At 36.8% G+C, this 18,484-nt stretch overlaps 1 protein-coding gene across 1 annotated transcript in view; it reads right to left on the bottom strand.

The window, feature by feature from the left end:
- LOC134679242 (protein Jumonji) overlaps positions 1 to 18,484 on the bottom strand; it is a 104,647-nt gene that overhangs the window by 74,283 nt on the left and 11,880 nt on the right. Inside the window, exons 3-6 of the mRNA XM_063538129.1 lie at positions 11,976 to 12,557; positions 8,588 to 8,695; positions 2,910 to 3,357; positions 2,504 to 2,740 (exon numbers count right to left, since the gene is read on the bottom strand). Coding sequence (XP_063394199.1) covers positions 2,504 to 2,740; positions 2,910 to 3,357; positions 8,588 to 8,695; positions 11,976 to 12,557 — 1,375 coding nt within the window. The remainder of the gene's footprint in view (positions 1 to 2,503; positions 2,741 to 2,909; positions 3,358 to 8,587; positions 8,696 to 11,975; positions 12,558 to 18,484) is intronic.

Genomic DNA, 18,484 nt, shown 5'->3' with positions numbered 1-18,484 from the left:
TATGTCTTTCTAAGAAGTTTCAAAGCATTTGTAATGGATTCAAACTTTGAACCCCATTTTAACCCTGTTAGGGGATGAATTTTACAAATCGCTTAAATCACTTTTATTGTCTTCTAATAATATACCCAAATACAAAGATTCAAATCCCGCGCTCGAATAAATGCATGATTTCCATACAAACTTTCAACCCCGTTTTCACCACCTTGAGGGATGAATTTTCAAAAACGCAGAAATTAGTTTTCTTGTACTTTAATATAATACCTTTTTACAAAGTTTCAAGTTCCTAGCTTCAAATAACATTTGCACCTGAAGACGAACTTTCATCCCCTTTTTAACCCCCTTAGGGGTTGAATTTCCAAGAACGTTGCAATATTTTTTTTTTGTAATCGGCTATTATGCCTTTCTAAGAAGTTTCAAAACCATTTGTAATGGATTCAAACTTTCAACCCCTTTTTAACCCTGTTAGGGGATGAATTTTACAAATCGCTGAAATCACTTTTATGGTCTTCTAATAATATCCCCAAATACAAAGATTCAAATCCCGCGCTCGAAAAAATGCATGATATCCATACAAACTTTCAACCCCTTTTTCACCACCTTAGGGGTTGAATTTTCAAAAACGCTGAAATTAGTTTTCTTGTATTTTAATAATATATCTTTTTGCGAAGTTTCAAATTCCTAGCTTAAAAGAAAACTTTAACCCCATACAAACTTTCATCCCCTTTTTAACCCCCTTAGGGGTTGAATTTCTCAAAATCGCTTCTTATCTCTTGTACACTTTATAAATGCAATCTGATGTTCAAATTTCATCTTTTTGGCTTTTGTAGTTTCGGCTCTGCGTTGATGAATCAGTCAGTCAGTCAGTCAGTCAGGACACTTGCATTTATATATATAGATTACCCATAATAAATAGAAGATCATAGTAGAAAAATGTTAATTTAATTCGCGTTCTTTACTTTCCAAAAGGGCCCCAAATTCTAATGTGCCCAGGGGCCTGCATAGTTGAAGACGGCCCTGCTTCTATTAAACTATCATCTGACAAAGTATCAAGCGATGACAATTTTTTTTTTCTTTTTAACGTGTTTCGATGGCTGCCATTCCTCAACCCACCAACAGAGCATATCCGAATCAGCGTATTGTATTACGTAAAAATACAAATCTATTTATACATTGAACTCAATAATTCCTCCGTCCAAAATTATTTTACCAAATAAGTTATTTGTATCAGTACCTATGTAATACTGGAAAAAAATCTAAAACTTTTGTCAAACATGACAATATTTATGATAATTCCTTTTTTGTCGCTCATTTTCATCGGAAAATTGCTCTGTCATGTTTTTCTTCTTTTATGATCTTAAAATATAATTTGGCGTAGTAAGAAATTTAAAAAAATGCATACTCAAATTTATGTATTTTTGAAATATTAAAAACAGAGAGTGGAAATTTACTCAGCCTAATTTATTTTTCAATATGTACCAAGTAGTCACGTATACACTTAAATCCAAAAGAAATATCATACCTTGTACACCCCGTCCCGGCATTTCGATGTTTTTAAGCTGAACTGTCAGAAGATAGTTTGATACTCAAGAACTTAAGTAAATTTGTTCTAATTTAAATGAATTTGGTTAAAGGTGTAGTTGATGAGGGCATTATATTTTAGTCATTAAATTTTGAGCAGGCTCCAACAAGAGGTTATTGAGCTAGAAGAGCTTAAAATGCTAAAAATCCATTTGTGAGGGGTCTATTCTGGTAATTTTTACTGGAAAGTACGGTCGAGTTTGGTATCAAATGAAAGTGCTCGGCTTGTTACACATTTATAATATTGTCTTTTTAATTTTAGATTTTTTACAAAAATTATGACTATTTTGGAATACAAGATGGCGGCCACGCACTATGTCATAAAAGTCGTCATGGATGTCGTTTTATAGGTTTTGGGGGGCGCAGATTTCGAAAATGATGACCATTTTGGATTCCAAAATGGAAAGTCGTCATGGATGTCGTACTTATAGGTTTTGGGGGCGCAGATTTCGAAAACGATGATCATTTTGGAATCCAAGATTGCGGCCATGCACTATGTCATAAAAATCGTCATGGATGTCGTTTAATAGGTTTTAGGGGGCCCCGATTTCGAAAATGATGACCATTTTGGAATCCAAAATGACGGCCATGCACTATATATTTTTCACCGTTTTCTCCTGAAAACGAGAAGGGCATAATTAGTGTGTTCGAGTTTCCTTTTTGAACAGACTAATTATGCCCTTGTAATTTCTAAAATTATGCCTTTTTGTCCCTAAATTTACGTATGTATGTGCTCCGCTGTTGTCCTTTTTGGTAACATCAAAATTTATTGTAACCTATAGATGATTTAATCAAAATTAGTTTACAGAGGATTCTAAACATTCAGCTAAATGAGCCTTCCTGGTCTCAAGCGTCCCTCTCTATTCGGTTTGGACATCTTGTACTGGTATATGACCATGTCGCTCACGGTAAAGGGTGTACTCACGAGGGGAGACCGCGCGAACACGACGCTCTGGGTGCGCAAGTGCGCCTTGATAGCAGCCAGCTCCCTGGACACGGGCCCCCAGCGGCTGTACATCTTGGATATGTACTGGTATATGACGGCGAAGCGGATTGTGTCGCTCATGGTGCATTTAGGTTTGAAGTTTTCCGGGGGAACTATTTTGCAGAGGCCGTATTTTGAGGCCTCGGGGGCGATTTTGTCATAGTACTTTATCGGGTCCTGTAAATAATAGATATAAGTAAGCACAAAGATATGATTTCATAATAATAAACATTAAGGACATGTGGGGTAAGAGAGACATCGATTTTAAAGAGTGACTCAGAAGGTCGTAAACACGACAGCGAGTGACAAGAAAATTTTGAATAACACAATCAATAGCAATCAATACCTCAAACTCTTCAGCCGTAGGATAATACGTGGGTGCCTCTAAGACCGTCCTCGCCTTTTCTTCCAAATAAGCTTCTTCCCGCCCATTCCCCTCCGTGGCCAAGCTCCCAAGCTCATTCTGTAGTTCCGTCGGCAAGCAGTTAAAAAACTTATTCAGCAGCGCTGGACTATTAGTCAGATTATCTATTAAATTCTTCTGCTTCTTATATATATCGTCCTTAGGCACTAAACTAACACTAAGTACGTTCCCAACTTCTTCTTTTTTAGTATTAATTTTGACTAGTTGTGAGCTTGTAGGGCATATGTCCATGTATTGTATGCTTTCAGGGCTCTGCGCGGGGGGCTCGGGAGTGGCCTGGTTGCGGCGACGGAGGCCAGAGGGAGGCCGAGAGGCTTCGAGTTCGTCGAACTCGTAAACGTCCGGGTTTGCTGGCGGCGGTTCGCGGGAGCTGGAAAAACAGTATTGTCAGTATTTGTAAGTTTTTGAAAAATTCATACAGATTGGTCCCGTTTTTGTCAAAACCCAGTTCTGATGATGGGATCCATGAGGAATCAAGGGAACTCCTCAAATCTTAAAGGCATACATATTGTGATTTTTGGGTTTTTATCAACAAATCAAGCAAATACATCCAAAAAAGTGACATTTGATGAAGTGGAACTGCTGATGATGATCAGAACTGGGTTTTGACAAAAACGGGACCAATCTGTATGCATATACATTCAATCAAAAAAAGAATTTTCAATATCGGTCCAGTAATGACGGAGATATGGAGTAACAAACACAAAAAAATAAATAAAAATAAATTAAAAAAAAAAACATACAAACGAATTGATAACCTCCTTCTTTGAGATTTGGAAGTCGGTTAAAAAAGGACCTCCAGCGTTGCCAGAATACCAAGAAAGACCTCAAATTAATTCAGGCAGGCCACGTTTTGGATGTGGTACCAAAAAGGTAAACACAGATAAAACTGCAAAAATTAATGGAAAAATCGTCGTCCAAACAAGAATTTCGAACGTGTATGATGCCCAAATTTCAGTTAATATACTTTTTAAACAAGTAATTGTATGTAAAGTCTATTTCAATAGAACTTGCTAACTATGTAAACAAACCGCCATATTGAAATTGTCTCTGAATGATGAATTTACTAGTGATGGACAAGACTCCTACTTACTTCTTTACTAATGTCAAACCATATCGAATAATAAAATACCAAAAGTAAAAAACAAGTAATGACTTATTTTTAATTTGTTTAATCACGATCTGAAGACAAATAAGTACTTAAGAATGATGTATTGATGTATTTTATAACCGAGGCGGTAGGTATAGAGCGTGGGTTGGGTAGTGTGTAGCGGGTTTATATCACAAACTTTAGTCACAACTCTACCCATCATAGACAATTGTAGAATTGAAAAGAAACAAAACCGTCATTCCATCAGGTCCTAATAACCTAACTTATGAAACCATTTTAAACTTTTAATTAAATATCCAAGATACAGTTATATATTTATGTATTTTACGAAACGGACCGTTTCAATAGTGTATATGTGTACCATACATTCAATGGTATTTGATGAGGTGGTGTGAAAATTTAAAGAGAAACTGTGATAAAACAAAGTTACGTTGTTTGTTTACATAGTTAGCAAGTTCTATTGAAATAGACTTTTAGTGCCATGCCTTATGGGAAACGGTCGCAGAGATAGTTCAGAGCCGGAAACCGCTACCAACTTTTAGTATGTTGTTGGGCATGGCATTGGGTCTCCAAAACTGCCGGGAGACGGCGGCGCTGGCCATCTACTTCAGCGGGATGACGTCATCAAAATGACTCCCGCTTCGTTGCGAATATTGCATACTGCACCCAAACTATGCATAGCACATACACGTGTGGGGTATTAAATGAAAGCCAATTAAATAAACTTTATTTTATTTATACAAAGTGTACCAAAATATGCAACAGTTTAAGAGAAATTCAGAAATAAATAAAAATTACGTAAAAAAATATTCGATTATTTGGGTTTTACAACCAAACCAAAAGTCGGACGATAAAACAAAGTACTACAACATTAAAGATGACGTCTCAAGCCATACACTCATATCAATAAAATCAAAATTGGACAAAATATGTGGAAATTATGCATCGAAATGTAGATATTTGCCCATACAAATGCATAAAAGTTAAAAAAATCCAAATTGGTCATTTTCAGGATAATCCGCATAAGCTTCTAGTATGTTATTAGCAATATGACCTGGATTCTAAAACTGCCGGGAGACCATCTCTGTTGTTCCTCAGTTACAAATAATGACGTCATATAAATAATCTCTGCCGAATTTCGCAAAATGTATATTATAGCTATACCACGAGTCTCACATACACATGTGTTACATGTAATGAAAGTTTATTAAATGTATTATGATTCACCTAAACATTGTTTGTAAAAAAAATGTACGGTTTCAGAGCTAGAAACAACGAAATACCACTTTTTATGGAAAAAGTAGATATGTATCAATTTTATAGCTAAACTAAAATAGTCAAAAAAAATTTGCGTATAATATTTGAAAAACCAGTTATTCAACTATATATCACAATTTAAATTTTACATTTTCGACAAAAACTGTGGAAGTTCTGGAAAAAAAACTAAAGCGCCCCAACAATTCTACCTTAATGCGCTCATATTATGCAAAGAATAGTTCTAATTATCGAGTATTAAATGGATGAACATTACATAAAATACATGAAAACGACATTTTCGAATGGAACCATAATTAAAAAAATAATAATTTACTTGATAAGTAAGCAAAATACTGTTTCTTTAAGTACCTAATCTCCTCCTTTCAAAGTCGGTTAAAATGTAGCTTTTGTGACCTGGGCTACAAAGACAAATAAATTGACACCTAATTTATCAAAATCAGTTCAGTACTTTCATGCAAACGGTACCTACACATGCACGCATAGATAGCAAATTCTGCCGTAGTCGGACAAAAAATTAAAATTCAATAATTAGACCTTTATTATTATGGCCTGACGTGGCTTGGCATCTAACGTTGAAACCCTCAGGCCGTAGATGTTAGCAGACCAGAGGGGTGACCTGTATTTCGGAGGATCAGAGGGAAAATTCTGCCAGCCTTCTCAGCTCAGCCTTGAAACCCTTGCACCACTCAAGATTCCACTTTTATAAGAATACCCAACTGGCGCGAAATGGCGCAGAATAGGGCAGAGTGACGCTCTTTTGTGTCAGAGGTCAAGATCCTCTTTGGGTCACTGAGCCAGTGATGTATGTATGTATGTATGTATAAGGCTAATCGAGGCTTAAATATATAATTATGTATTTTTTACATGAAACAACTGAACTGATTTTGATAAATGAGGTGTCAATTTATTTGTCTTTGTAGCCCAGGTCACAAAAGTCACATTTTAACCGACTTTGAAAGGAGGAGAATAGGTACTAAAAGATACAGTATTTTGCTTACTTATCAAGTAAATTATTATTTTTTTAATTATGGTTCCATTCGAAAATGTCGTTTTCATGTATTTTATGTAACGTTCATTCATTTAATACTCGATGATTAGAACTATTCTTTGCATAATATGAGCGCATTAAGGTAGAATTGTTGGGGCGCTTTAGTTTTTTTTCCAGAACTTCCACAGTTTTTGTCGGAAATGTAAAATTTAAATTGTGATATATAGTTAAATAACTGGTTTTTTAAATATTATACGCAACATTTTATTGACGATTTTAGTTTAGCTATAAAATTGATATACATCTACTTTTTCCATAAAAAGTGGTATTTCTTTGTTTCTAGCTCTTAAACCGTACATTTTTTTTACAAACAATGTTTAGGTGAATCATACTAAATTTAATAACCTTTCATTACATGTAACACACATGTATGTGTGACTCATAGTATAGCTATAATTTACATTTTACGAAATACGGCAGTGATTATTTGTATGACGTCATTATTCGTGACTGGGGGACAATAAAGATGGTCTCCCGGCAGTTTTAGGACCCAGGTCATATTGCTAATAACATACTAGAAGCTTACGCGGATTTTCCTGAAAATGACCAATTTGGATTTATTTAACTTTAATGCATTTGTATGGGCAAATATCTACATTTTTATGCATAATTTCCACATATTTGGCCCAATTTTGACTTGATTGATATCAACGTATGGCGTCAGACGTCGTCTTTAATTTTGTAGTACATTGCTTTAACGTCCGACTTTTGGTTTGGTTGTAAAACCCAAATAATTGAATATTTTTTTACATCATTTTGATTCTTTTGCAAATAACTCTTAAACGGCTGAATATTTTGATACACACTGTATAAATCAAATATAGCATATTTAACTGGCTTTCATTCAATACCCCACATAATTATGTGCCAAGCATAGTTTGGGTACAATATGCAATATTCGCAACGAAACGGGAGTCGTTTTGATGACGTCATTCCGCTGAAGTAGATGGCCGGCGCCGCTGTCTCCCGGCAGTTTTGGAGACCCAATGCCAAGCCCAACAACATACTAAAAGTTGGTAGCGGTTTCCGGCTCTGAACTATATTCCCATAAGGCATACGAGTATGACTATTTAGTAATAATAGAACTGTACTCGCGACTACAACCAACCGCACTTTTCAAGTAAAAATTAGAGGTTATGTTTATTGACAATCAAAACAATAGTACTTATTGCATTGAAAATGTATTTAACTAAAACATTATTATTTATTAGAAGTAAGATGTTAACACTTTTTGATTTAAGCAATTATCATACTTACGTATATTTCTTTACTGCATTTATTCATAAATTTCGTTTCACAACATCCATGGTAAAAAAAAAGTGCTATCCGATGGAAAGCTGTAAAATTGTATTTTATTCCATTTATGCCGATTGTCCCGCGATGTAATGGGATATCCAGACACACAACAATACATTTAAATGGCCCTTTAGTGTTTTCAGCAAAAATTATGAATTACACTTAGATGTTTATTATGTACAATTATTACCATAACGTCCCAAATTGTCAATCAAAACATATAATTTATATAAGTTACTCTATGATAGTTTGTCAAAGGACTGTCTCATTTCAAACATGACAGAGAGAATCATACTATGTTTGTCTTACATTAGTACTTTAGTAAAACAGATATTAAATAACAAAATAAATAAATTATAAATAAATAAAATAAAAAATAAATCTGGCCCTAAATTAGCCTGAGGCATTGTTCCCAGGACGCTGGCCGCGTTCCCCCTCTGCACAGCGAGGCTGAGTTTTTGTGCAAAAAAGGGGCGGCTCGTAGGTCGCCAGACACCCAGAAGAAAAGGATGTCTATAGTTTTTTGTTCTTCTTTACTGACAAATTTGTGTCATAGACAAATAGGCCGAGGTTCCGATTATGGGCCACTAGATGGCAGACTCCAGCGCGCACGTTCCCTATAGGTAAGAGCTGAAGAGGTACTATAGGTAGGAGGCTGTTCATAGATTACGTCATCTATTTTTGACGATTTTTGACCTTCCTCCCCCTCTAAAATCATCCAAAAAGCATGCTTGGAATGACCCCGTTTCCTCCTACGTCATGCTACCATCATCCAATGTCCAGAAAATTTGAAATGACTTAATTTATGAATAGCCCCTAGGACCTTGGGCCTTAGGAGGTTAAATATAGCCGCCATATTATACTTACTTCCTTAGAAGTCTTGTGTTGGTGGCCACATCTCCTTGTGGAGGGGCGGCGTTGGTCGCTCGCTTCGGTAACGTTTTCTTCTCTTTGACCGGAGCGGCTTTCGGTTTTCTAAATTAAACAAAAGATACATCCGTAATCTGTAACAAACATCTTTAATCTCTAGCAGTCTAGCCGCACAGACCTATAATAAAAAATAAGTCCAAAAACTAAAACCTGACTACTGCAAATCGCGCTCTAAAAAGTATGAAACAAGATAGAATTCTTATATGAAATTATTAAACAGGAAATATTATAAATATTATATATCAAAAAATTGTAAATTAAATAACGTATATTTTTAATTATAAGAATGATAACATTTATAATGATTCCTGTTTAACCCATTATGACCTGAATTATTTTAGGATCCCAGAAAGTGCTGATTTTTGGATATATTGTTGTTATACAGGGTGGAAAGATAAGTCGGGCCCTGGAGAGAAACTACCTTAAATACTTAAGCTGGCTCATTTTACTTAAAGGAGACATTCCTTTATTTTTAAAAAGAAACAAAACTGCACTTGAACAGTCTAAGCATCCTTAAAGTATCCGTTGAATCCTGGGATCCTATGATAGCGCATTTGATTGTATGGAAACTGGATACAGCGACTCACAAGGACTGGGAAGATAATAGTGCATTTGATTGTGTTGCAACTCATAATGAAGTGTGTCGCAATAACATATTTCTTTAAGAGTACACCGAATGACTTACCGAGGTGGTCGGAATGAGGACTTTCTTGAAACCAAATACCGTACTTTGTAATTTATTCACCACACTACTTCGGCCGCTCTTTCAGTTTCTCGAACGGCTACGCAGAAAACCTTTCATTTGACTTCGCCAGCTCCTTTTCAAATGAACAAAGGAGCTTGAATACGACACCACCAGCGACTTCAAGTAGAACATGCATCAAGTCCAATGGGAATGATAATTACACGCTGAGTCTACTGTAAGGATTTTGCAAATATGGACGTAACTGAAGAACTGACTACGTGAGAACAATCAATTTATGTTATAACTGCCTACTTAGCGTCAGTCCGGATCAAATGTCGTTTACCAACATCCTGCCAAATCTGGCACAAACGTCATCATTATCTACTACACCACACAAAGAACGAAAATATAAAGGCGCATCTTAGTCAGATGGAAGAAAATATTGAGGATGACGTACCAAATGAGGTAGAAGATGATATCACTGTAGCGACGCACTTCATTACTAAAAAGTCAGATGTTTTATTAGCTACAGCGCTTGTCCTAGTAAAGGGCGAGAAGGGACAAGTGCTCACACTTCGGGCTTCAATTGATTAAGGTTCAGAAGCGAACTTCATCACGGAGAGAGTCGTGGAGATGATGAAACTACACAAGACATCTGTCAGGGGTTCATCCAAAGGACTGCAATCAATGAAAACTTCGGTCAACAGTATGCGCTTCAGTCAAGATTTGACACTGATTTCAACCTAAACATCAATGCATTTATCTTGTCTAATCGAATAACCACTGAACTCCCACCAAAAACACTCACCAAGACCCACCACGCTTGGTAGCACCTTCATGGACTCGATCTGGCAGACCCCAACTACCATCAACCAGGTCGAGTAGACATGCTTCTAGGCGTTAAGGTTTATGCACAAATTATAATGAATGGCTTAATCAAGGGTCCTCCAGACTCACCATGTACACAAAATACAAGCCTTGGATGGATTGTGTTCGGAGACGCTGAAGGCAATTCTTCAAAAAATATTATTGTCATGTAAATACAACTACCAGAACAAAAGAAGGAACATATGTAGTGACACTCCCCACAAGAACAGAAAAAAAAGCCAACAGCAGGACAAACAAAGGACATAGCACTGAGAAGATCCAAACAACTAGAACGAAAATTTGACAAGGACGAATAACTCAAAAAAACGAATACACCTAAGTCATGGAAGAATATTCAACATGTGCATCAACATGGAAGAAGTTCCAGACACTGAAATAGAAGGCCCATCAGTATATCTCCTACATCATGCCTTGGTGAGAAACGACAAGGATACATCTAAAGTGAGAGCTGTGTTTGATGCTTCATCTAAAGGCATATTTCACTTAATGAAGAGTTACTGGTGGGTCTATATAGCTTAAAGAAGATTGAAGGAGCCTTGGCGTATGAAGAAAATCTGCTTCGTTACAGACATACCCAAAAAGTATCGTCAAATTTTGGTTACAAAACAAGATTCAGATCTGCAGCGTATACTTAGGTGCAAATGTGCAGCAGACCCTATTAAAGAATACCGCCTGTTTCGTGTCACGTTTGATACAGCGTCTGCAACAGCATCGTACAATGGGTCGCAGAAGATGAAGGAAAACATCATCCAGTAGCTGCAAAACGATTAATTAACGATTAAAGAAGATTTCTACATGGATGACCTCATGTCGGGCAAAGATAACACAGAAGACGCTGTAGATGTAGCTAAAGCTATTGCAATTATTCTGAAAAACGGAGGATTTGATCTGCAGTCCTGGTACCGACCGCCTAACGCAAGTGTAGTGTCAAGAGCGGTGAAAATATTGTTAAACGTTCTATCATTAACTTTGTTTCTTTCCAGTCGATGTCTCAGAATAGATAAGACTATTAAATGATACGTACATTAAAAAATAACTACTGTTATACCGACTTGTTTATAACGTCCAAAAAATTATATTTATTCTGATAAAGTACATATTTATTTTTATGCTTATGCAAACCTCGTAAAGAATTATTACACCGAATGAATGTATGAATGATGAATTGTATTTTAATTTTGTTTTAAATTTTGCATGATTATATGATTTGAAAAATGATAATGAATATCATTTTGGTGGGCGATATGATAAAGCCGTTTAAAGATCTTTTCATCACACTCGCTCAGTAAATGTGGAATTGCACGCAGGTTTAGCGGGAGTCATAGAAAAAGCGTTCTCCCTAGGGAGTTATGAAGTTTCTAGTGCCATAATTAACAGTTTCTTGTCTTTATACTTAATTTTTGTATCGCAAGTGTGATGAAAAACATTGTGTGTAACTCGGGGCGTAATAATATTGCAAACTCGAGTCTATAAATCGCTCCGGCCTCTAGTTTGCAATATTCAACTTACGCCCCATGTTGCACAATGTACTATTGTGTGCATGGCCCACGCACACATGTATACCGTATTTATTAAGTACTTTCCTAAACACACTTCAGTCTTCAATAAATTGTAGAACAAGCAACACTCATTTGTATTATTTCAAAATACAGCAAGATCCAAAATCAACCTTAATACAATCATCAATAACGTTTTTAACTGACCATAATAACTACTTATCATCGCTCAGTCAAACGGTAAATCTATACATACCTTCCCCTCGTCTCTTTCTGCACAGTTTTCTTGCCCACTCCCTTTCCTTTAATCCTCTTTGTTTTATCGTCTAATTTACTGATGTCTTCTTTTTCCTTCTCAGTTTTCTCCCCCGCTTTCTTGTCTATTTTATCTCTCTCATTTTTTTGCTCCACTTTCTTGTCTTCTTTGCCTCTCTCATCTTTCTGCCCCGCTTTCTTGGCTTCTTTATCCCTTTCATGGTTCTGTTCCCCTTTTTCATCTTTCTTAGCTTTGTTTTTAATTTGGTTCTTTTTCGCTTGGACCTCAATACCTGTAACCTCATTATCAGAAACATTTAATTCTTCTGATGGATTTTTAGAATTCATTTCTAATTTTTCTGAAGATATTCTCCTAATTTCTCCAAGTTCTCTGTCATTTTTTACGTGAATTATTTTCCTTTCTGGATGTATGTCTGTTTCGGACTGTGGGTCTTGGACCTCTGGGGTCGCTGTGGGCTCCGGTGGAGGTCCAAGCCGGATTATGTCGCTGCTGAAGTCAGACGGGGATATAGGAGAATGCGGATCTTTTTTTATAGCTGGGGGTACACACCAGTCTTCCACTCTGTGTAACAAAAATACCAAATACAAATCAATTAGTGTTAGAAAGTGAGTAATGTAACGATAAAAGATAGGGATATTGAAAAATTATTAATTTTCTTACATATCTTAGGTAAACCTATGAACTTTACGCCTATCGTGTCCGGCACGTTATCGTGAACCTTGTTGTTGTTGCACGAAGGTTGATATTGGGCTGCAGACGCGCGTGTCGTTTGACATCTTTGGAGGTCAAAGAGTTAACAACGTAACAAAATGGAGATTTGAAAATAAAATAAGAAGAACGACATAGTCTATCTAATCTAACATAACAATATGTCAGTCTAATGTAACATTAATTTAATATTATAATAATATGTTTGTTCCCCTAATTGTAAATAATGTTTGAATATGACGATGTACAATTAATAAAAATAAAATATATTCTATATCCTCCTAAGGCGGTTTACTAACGAATGGGCCAAAAACGTTTCCCAAAGTATCACATCCCAAACTATGTATCCCAAATTATAATTTCCCAAAAAAATGTTTGGCAAAACAACTTATCGCAAATTTTCAGTTAGCAATAGTCTTTTTTGGCAAGTTATTGACTATTGTTTAGCAAATAATTACTTGGACAAGTTTCATTTTACCAGATATTATTTAGTCAAATGTATGATTAAGAGTGCTATTACATTTCGGGGTTGAGCGAGTTTAGGTATTTTACGCGCTGCGGCAGGCCGTGCGAGCTCAGTATTCCGATCCCTTCTACCACACTCGCACTACAATGATGGATTAAACATTCTTGATCCTTCGCGAAGCATATTGAAATCAACCATAACAACACTAACTGTACTTAACTTATAAAGTCCTAAAACTGTTATTTGATAAGTACGAAAATAATAAATGCAGTGCAAATGTACATAGGGGCTGTTCATAAATTACGTCATCTATTTTCGACCCCCCCCCCCATCCCTCAAATCATCCAAAAATCATGCTTCGGATGACTCTGTTTCCTCCTACGTCATGCTACCATCATCCGATGTCCAGACCCCCCCCCCCCCTCCTCCTCCCATTTGAAACGACGTAATTTATGAACAGCCCCATACTCGTACTTATGAACGTATATTACTCGATTATAGGTACTCGCTTATTTACAAGAAACAAGTTACAAGAAACTGAAGATACACAGGGTCTGATGATGGAGCTGGAAGGTAGCCACGGGTACCAGTCTATCATGTAACTAAACCACTTCGTGTTTGGGCTCGTTTGATTCGTCTCAACAAGGTCTTTGACACTGAAGACACACGGGGTCTGATGATGGAGCTGGAAGGTGGCCACGGGTACCAGTCTCTCATGTAACTAAACAATTTCGTGTTTGGGCTCGTTTGATTCGTCTCAACAAGATCTTTGACACAAGACAGTACTCAGGATCTGATGATGGAGCTGGAAAGTGGTCACCATACAACTAAACCACATCGTGTTTAGGCTCGTTTTATTCATCTCAACAAGATCTTTGACACTAGGTGATACTCAGAGTCTGATGATGGAGCTGGAAGTTGGTTACCAGTACCAATCAACCATGCAACTAAACCACTTCATGTTTAGGCTCGTTTGACTAGTCTCAACAAGATCTTTGACACTAGGTGATACTCAGAGTCTGATGATGGAGCTGGAAGGTGGTCACCGGTACCAATCAACCATGCAACTAAACCACTTCGTGTTTAGGCTCGTTTGATTCGTCTCAACAAGATCTTTGACACTAGGTGATAAACCAAACACGAAGCCCAAACACGAAGTGGTTCAGTTATGTGATAGACTGGTACACGTCGCCACTTTCGAGCTCCATCATCAGACCCTGAGTAGTATCTTGTGTCAAAGATCTTGTTGCGACGAATCAAACGAGCCCAAACACGAAGTGGTTCAGTTACATGGTAGACTGGTACCCGTGGCCACAGTCCAGCTCCATCATCAGACCCTGAGTACTAACTTGTGTCCAAGGTCTTGTTGAGACGAATCAAACGAGCCCAAACATGAAGTGGTTCAGTTACATGATAGCAGTGTTGGCAAAAAATTAATTCGAATTGACGATTGACGATTGAGAATTGACCGATCAATTCGAATTGACGATTGACGAAACTAATTCTAAATCTACTGATTGAAGATTGACGATTACTAATCGTTAATTCGAATTGATCGGTCAATCCTCAATCGTCAATTCGGATTGACGATTACTTTGTATGTACCTACCTAATGTCCTTTTTATTTAGGCCATTTTTGTGAAACTGACCAAATGCGATCAAAAGCGGTGTCTGAGCTTACCAAAGGTTCCGAAACATGTTTCCGACGGCTATATGAAGGATGTCCTTTTTGGAACATTTTCGGGACTTTCCTTGAAATTAACCGATAGCGTTCAAAATCGATATCTGAGGTGCCCAAAGGTTTCGAAACTTGTTTCCGAGGGAAATATTGAGAGATGTCCTTTTTTGGGACATTTCTAGAAATTACCCGATTGCGTTTAAAATCGATATCCGAGTTAAACAGAGGTTTCTAAACATTTTTTCAACTGCAATATTGAAAGGTGTCCTGTTTTGGGACATTTTAGTGACATTCTTTGAAAGTGACTGTGTTGTAGTTTGTAACCTTCTTTGTGTAGACAAACGTTAAGTCTTCTATTTTCTATTTTTGATATATTTTAAAATTGCTTAGTTACCTTACTTCGAATAAAACACTCGTGTCATAAACATCTCTTTCTTACTTTATTTTACAAAATACCTAATTTTTACAACACGTTATCAGCACGAATGCTATAATTTATAATGCAAAGTTTAGTGTAAAGTGTAAAATATTGAGTTGTAGTGATTGTGTGATGAAAATAATAAAAATCGTAAATATGTCACACGAATCGGGAGATGCTTCGAGTGTTTGTAATCGCCGCAAAAAGAATGGAGATCTAAATGAGTACCAAGTTCTATGCAAAATCCAAATATGTATTTATAGGAACAAAATAACATTATAAACAAGTATTAAACTCTATTTCTTTGCTTTATTGGATACCTATAACAATTGCTGTTATTTAAAAAAAATGCGAGATCTTAAAGCAGGTTAGATTTGACTAGGCCAGTTTTCATTACATCAGTCATTTTATAAAGTTATTCAACATATATATTTTGTAATTCTGATAAAAACTGGCCAAGCCAAATCTAACCTACTTTAAGATCTCACATTTTTTTTAAATAACAGCAATTGTTATAGGTATCCAATAAAGCAAAGAAATAGAGTTTAATACTTGTTTATAATGTTATTTTGTTCCTATAAATACATATTTGGATTTTGCATAGAACTTGGTACTCATTTAGATCTCCATTCTTTTTGCGGCGAACCCCACAGCCAAGCATAATTTTTGTATTGAACTTGGCTCTCCTTTTTTACATTTATGTTTTTGATGGGATATCAATACTTTTTGTAAAGAAAACTAGGCAGGTATTGAGATTTAATGTTTTTTCTTGTGTTTCCGCTGCATGTTTTTTACTTCTGTTCTTTGTATTAATTATGTGGTGCCGCGCGCCGCCAACGACACACCGTTGGCCGGTTGTTTAGCGCGTATTACAGGTTTTTTGTATGGGGACCCCCCCTATTTTTTAACTTTTTTTATTTTTAGATTTTTTCCTACGCTTACACACAATTACCGAGTTGGATTCCAAATTTCATCCTTCTAGGTCATCTGGAAGTAGGTTAGGTTTAGGTACTATATGTCAGTCACAATAAAAAAGAAATTTGTATGGGGACCCCCCCTATTTTTTTTTTTTTTGTTTTTAGATTTTTTCCTACGCTTACACACAATAACCGAGCTGGATTCCAAATTTCATCCTTCTAGGTCATCTGGAAGTAGGTTAGGTTTAGGTACTTATATGTCAGTCACAATAAAAAATGGTTTTTTTGTATGGGGACCCCCCCTATTGTATAACTTTTTTTAATTTTTAGATTTTTTCCTACGCTTTCACACAATAACTGAGCTGGATTCCAAATTTCATCCTTCTAGGTCATCTGGAAGTAGGTTAGGTTTAGGTACTATAGGTATGTCAGTCAGTCTTAAAATTTACGACTTTTTGACCTTCATATCTTTATAACCGTTTGAGCTAGCTTCATGAAATTTGGGCTTCTAGATGTCCTTATGGATATAATTAAACACACGTACTTTTATGTGTTTACGTTAAAGATGTTTTGAGTTATAGAAGGGTCAAAAGTGGCACCAAGTGGTTCGTGTAATATTACACTTGGCGCTGGCTAGCCAGTTCCTTTGCTTGAACTTGGCTTGACACGCTGCCGCGTGTCTAGATTCCCATTCAAGCTCATCTATTCCATCGTTTTGCCTGAGGAGCAAAGATGGATACCCTGCGTGGAAATTTAAGATGCGCAATTACCTATTGCACGAGGATCTGTGGGAGACAATCGGTGGCTACCCTGAAGGAGACACGACCCCTGCCTCTACAAAGGTACGAAAAGATTCGAAAGCCCTGGCAAAGATATGTTTGACAGTAGATGGTGCGGCAATCATTCATGTTAGATGTGCGAAAACCGCAGCTGAAGCATGGAAATCTTTGCAGAAAGCTTTTGAGGACAAGGGAATGGGACGAAGACTTGCTTTAGAGCGAAAATTGTACAGGTTGAGTCTGTCGGACTTTTCGAATATGGAACTGTACATTAACGCAGTTATGTCAACCGCACAGGACCTGGCGGATATAGATGTAGTCTTAGAGGATAAATCTATTGCTGCGATACTTTTGGGAGGTCTCACTCCAAAATACGAACCTCTCATTATGGCATTAGAAAACTGTAATGTTGATGTGACTACAGACTTAGTTAAGACAAAACTGCTAAATGAAATGTCCAAGGATGCGGCTACACAATTAGAATCGGTTTTTCATGCGAAAAGGAAGCCGAAGTCAAAGAAGAAGGATCTGGTTTGTTACGACTGCAAGATGCCTGGACATAAGCGTCCAGACTGTCCGATGAGAGGCAAGAAGGAGAAAGCCAATGAGGTAACTGTCAACGATACGACATTTACAGCTCTTAATACTTCTGGCAGCTCAAGTAAGGACATCTTTTATGTAGATTCGGGCTGTACTAGACACATGACTTCTAGACGAGATTGGTTTCAGAGTCTTACGATACAGAATCAAGGTACCGTTACTGTCGCAAACGGAGAACAGATTAAGTGCTGCGGAATTGGAAACATATCAATAAACACACCCGAGAACGTGGTCAACAAGATCAGTGATGTTGATTTTGTACCAGATTTAAAAGCAAATTTGTTGTATCTGTATACAAAACTGTTCAAAAGGGTTTTATATGTGTTTTTGATATTAATGGATGTAACTTTTATAAATCTGATAATTTTCGTTTTACAGGTGAATCTGTTGCTCATGCCTCGCCCTGTGGTGGACTGTACGTTTTAGACGGTGCTGTCAATGTTCCGGAGAATGTGGCAGATAATTATATGACACAGGATGTGCACTCTGACTGTCAGGATAGTTATCAACTTTGGCATAAGAGGCTAGGACATTTGTGTCGCATAGGCATGAACCAATTGAAGAATCACAAGGTAGGCGTAAAGTATTCAGTAGTAGATAAAAATAGTTGCATCGCTTGCGTGGAAGGTAAACAAGCGAGGAAACCTTTCAAGAAGGTAGCGTTTAATAGGGCTACTTCCCCGTTAGAGCTGATCCATATGGATCTCATGGGACCGGTGTCTACAACCTCTTTTCAAGGAAATAGGTACATGCTAACGATAGTAGACGATTATACACGAAAGGTGTTTGCTTATTTCATTTCTTCCAAAACAGAGGTAAAAAATAAATTCTGTCTGTTTCAAACTTTTGTTGAAAATCAATTAGATAACAAAATAAAAGCGGTTAGGACTGACGGAGGTAAGGAGTTCGTTAATAAAGAGTT

The sequence above is a fragment of the Cydia fagiglandana genome, chromosome Z (assembly GCF_963556715.1).
Source record: "Cydia fagiglandana chromosome Z, ilCydFagi1.1, whole genome shotgun sequence".
NCBI classification, from domain to species: domain Eukaryota; kingdom Metazoa; phylum Arthropoda; class Insecta; order Lepidoptera; family Tortricidae; genus Cydia; species Cydia fagiglandana.
Note: the sequence above shows the minus strand (reverse complement) of the source record. Positions and strands in the feature narration are given on the sequence as shown.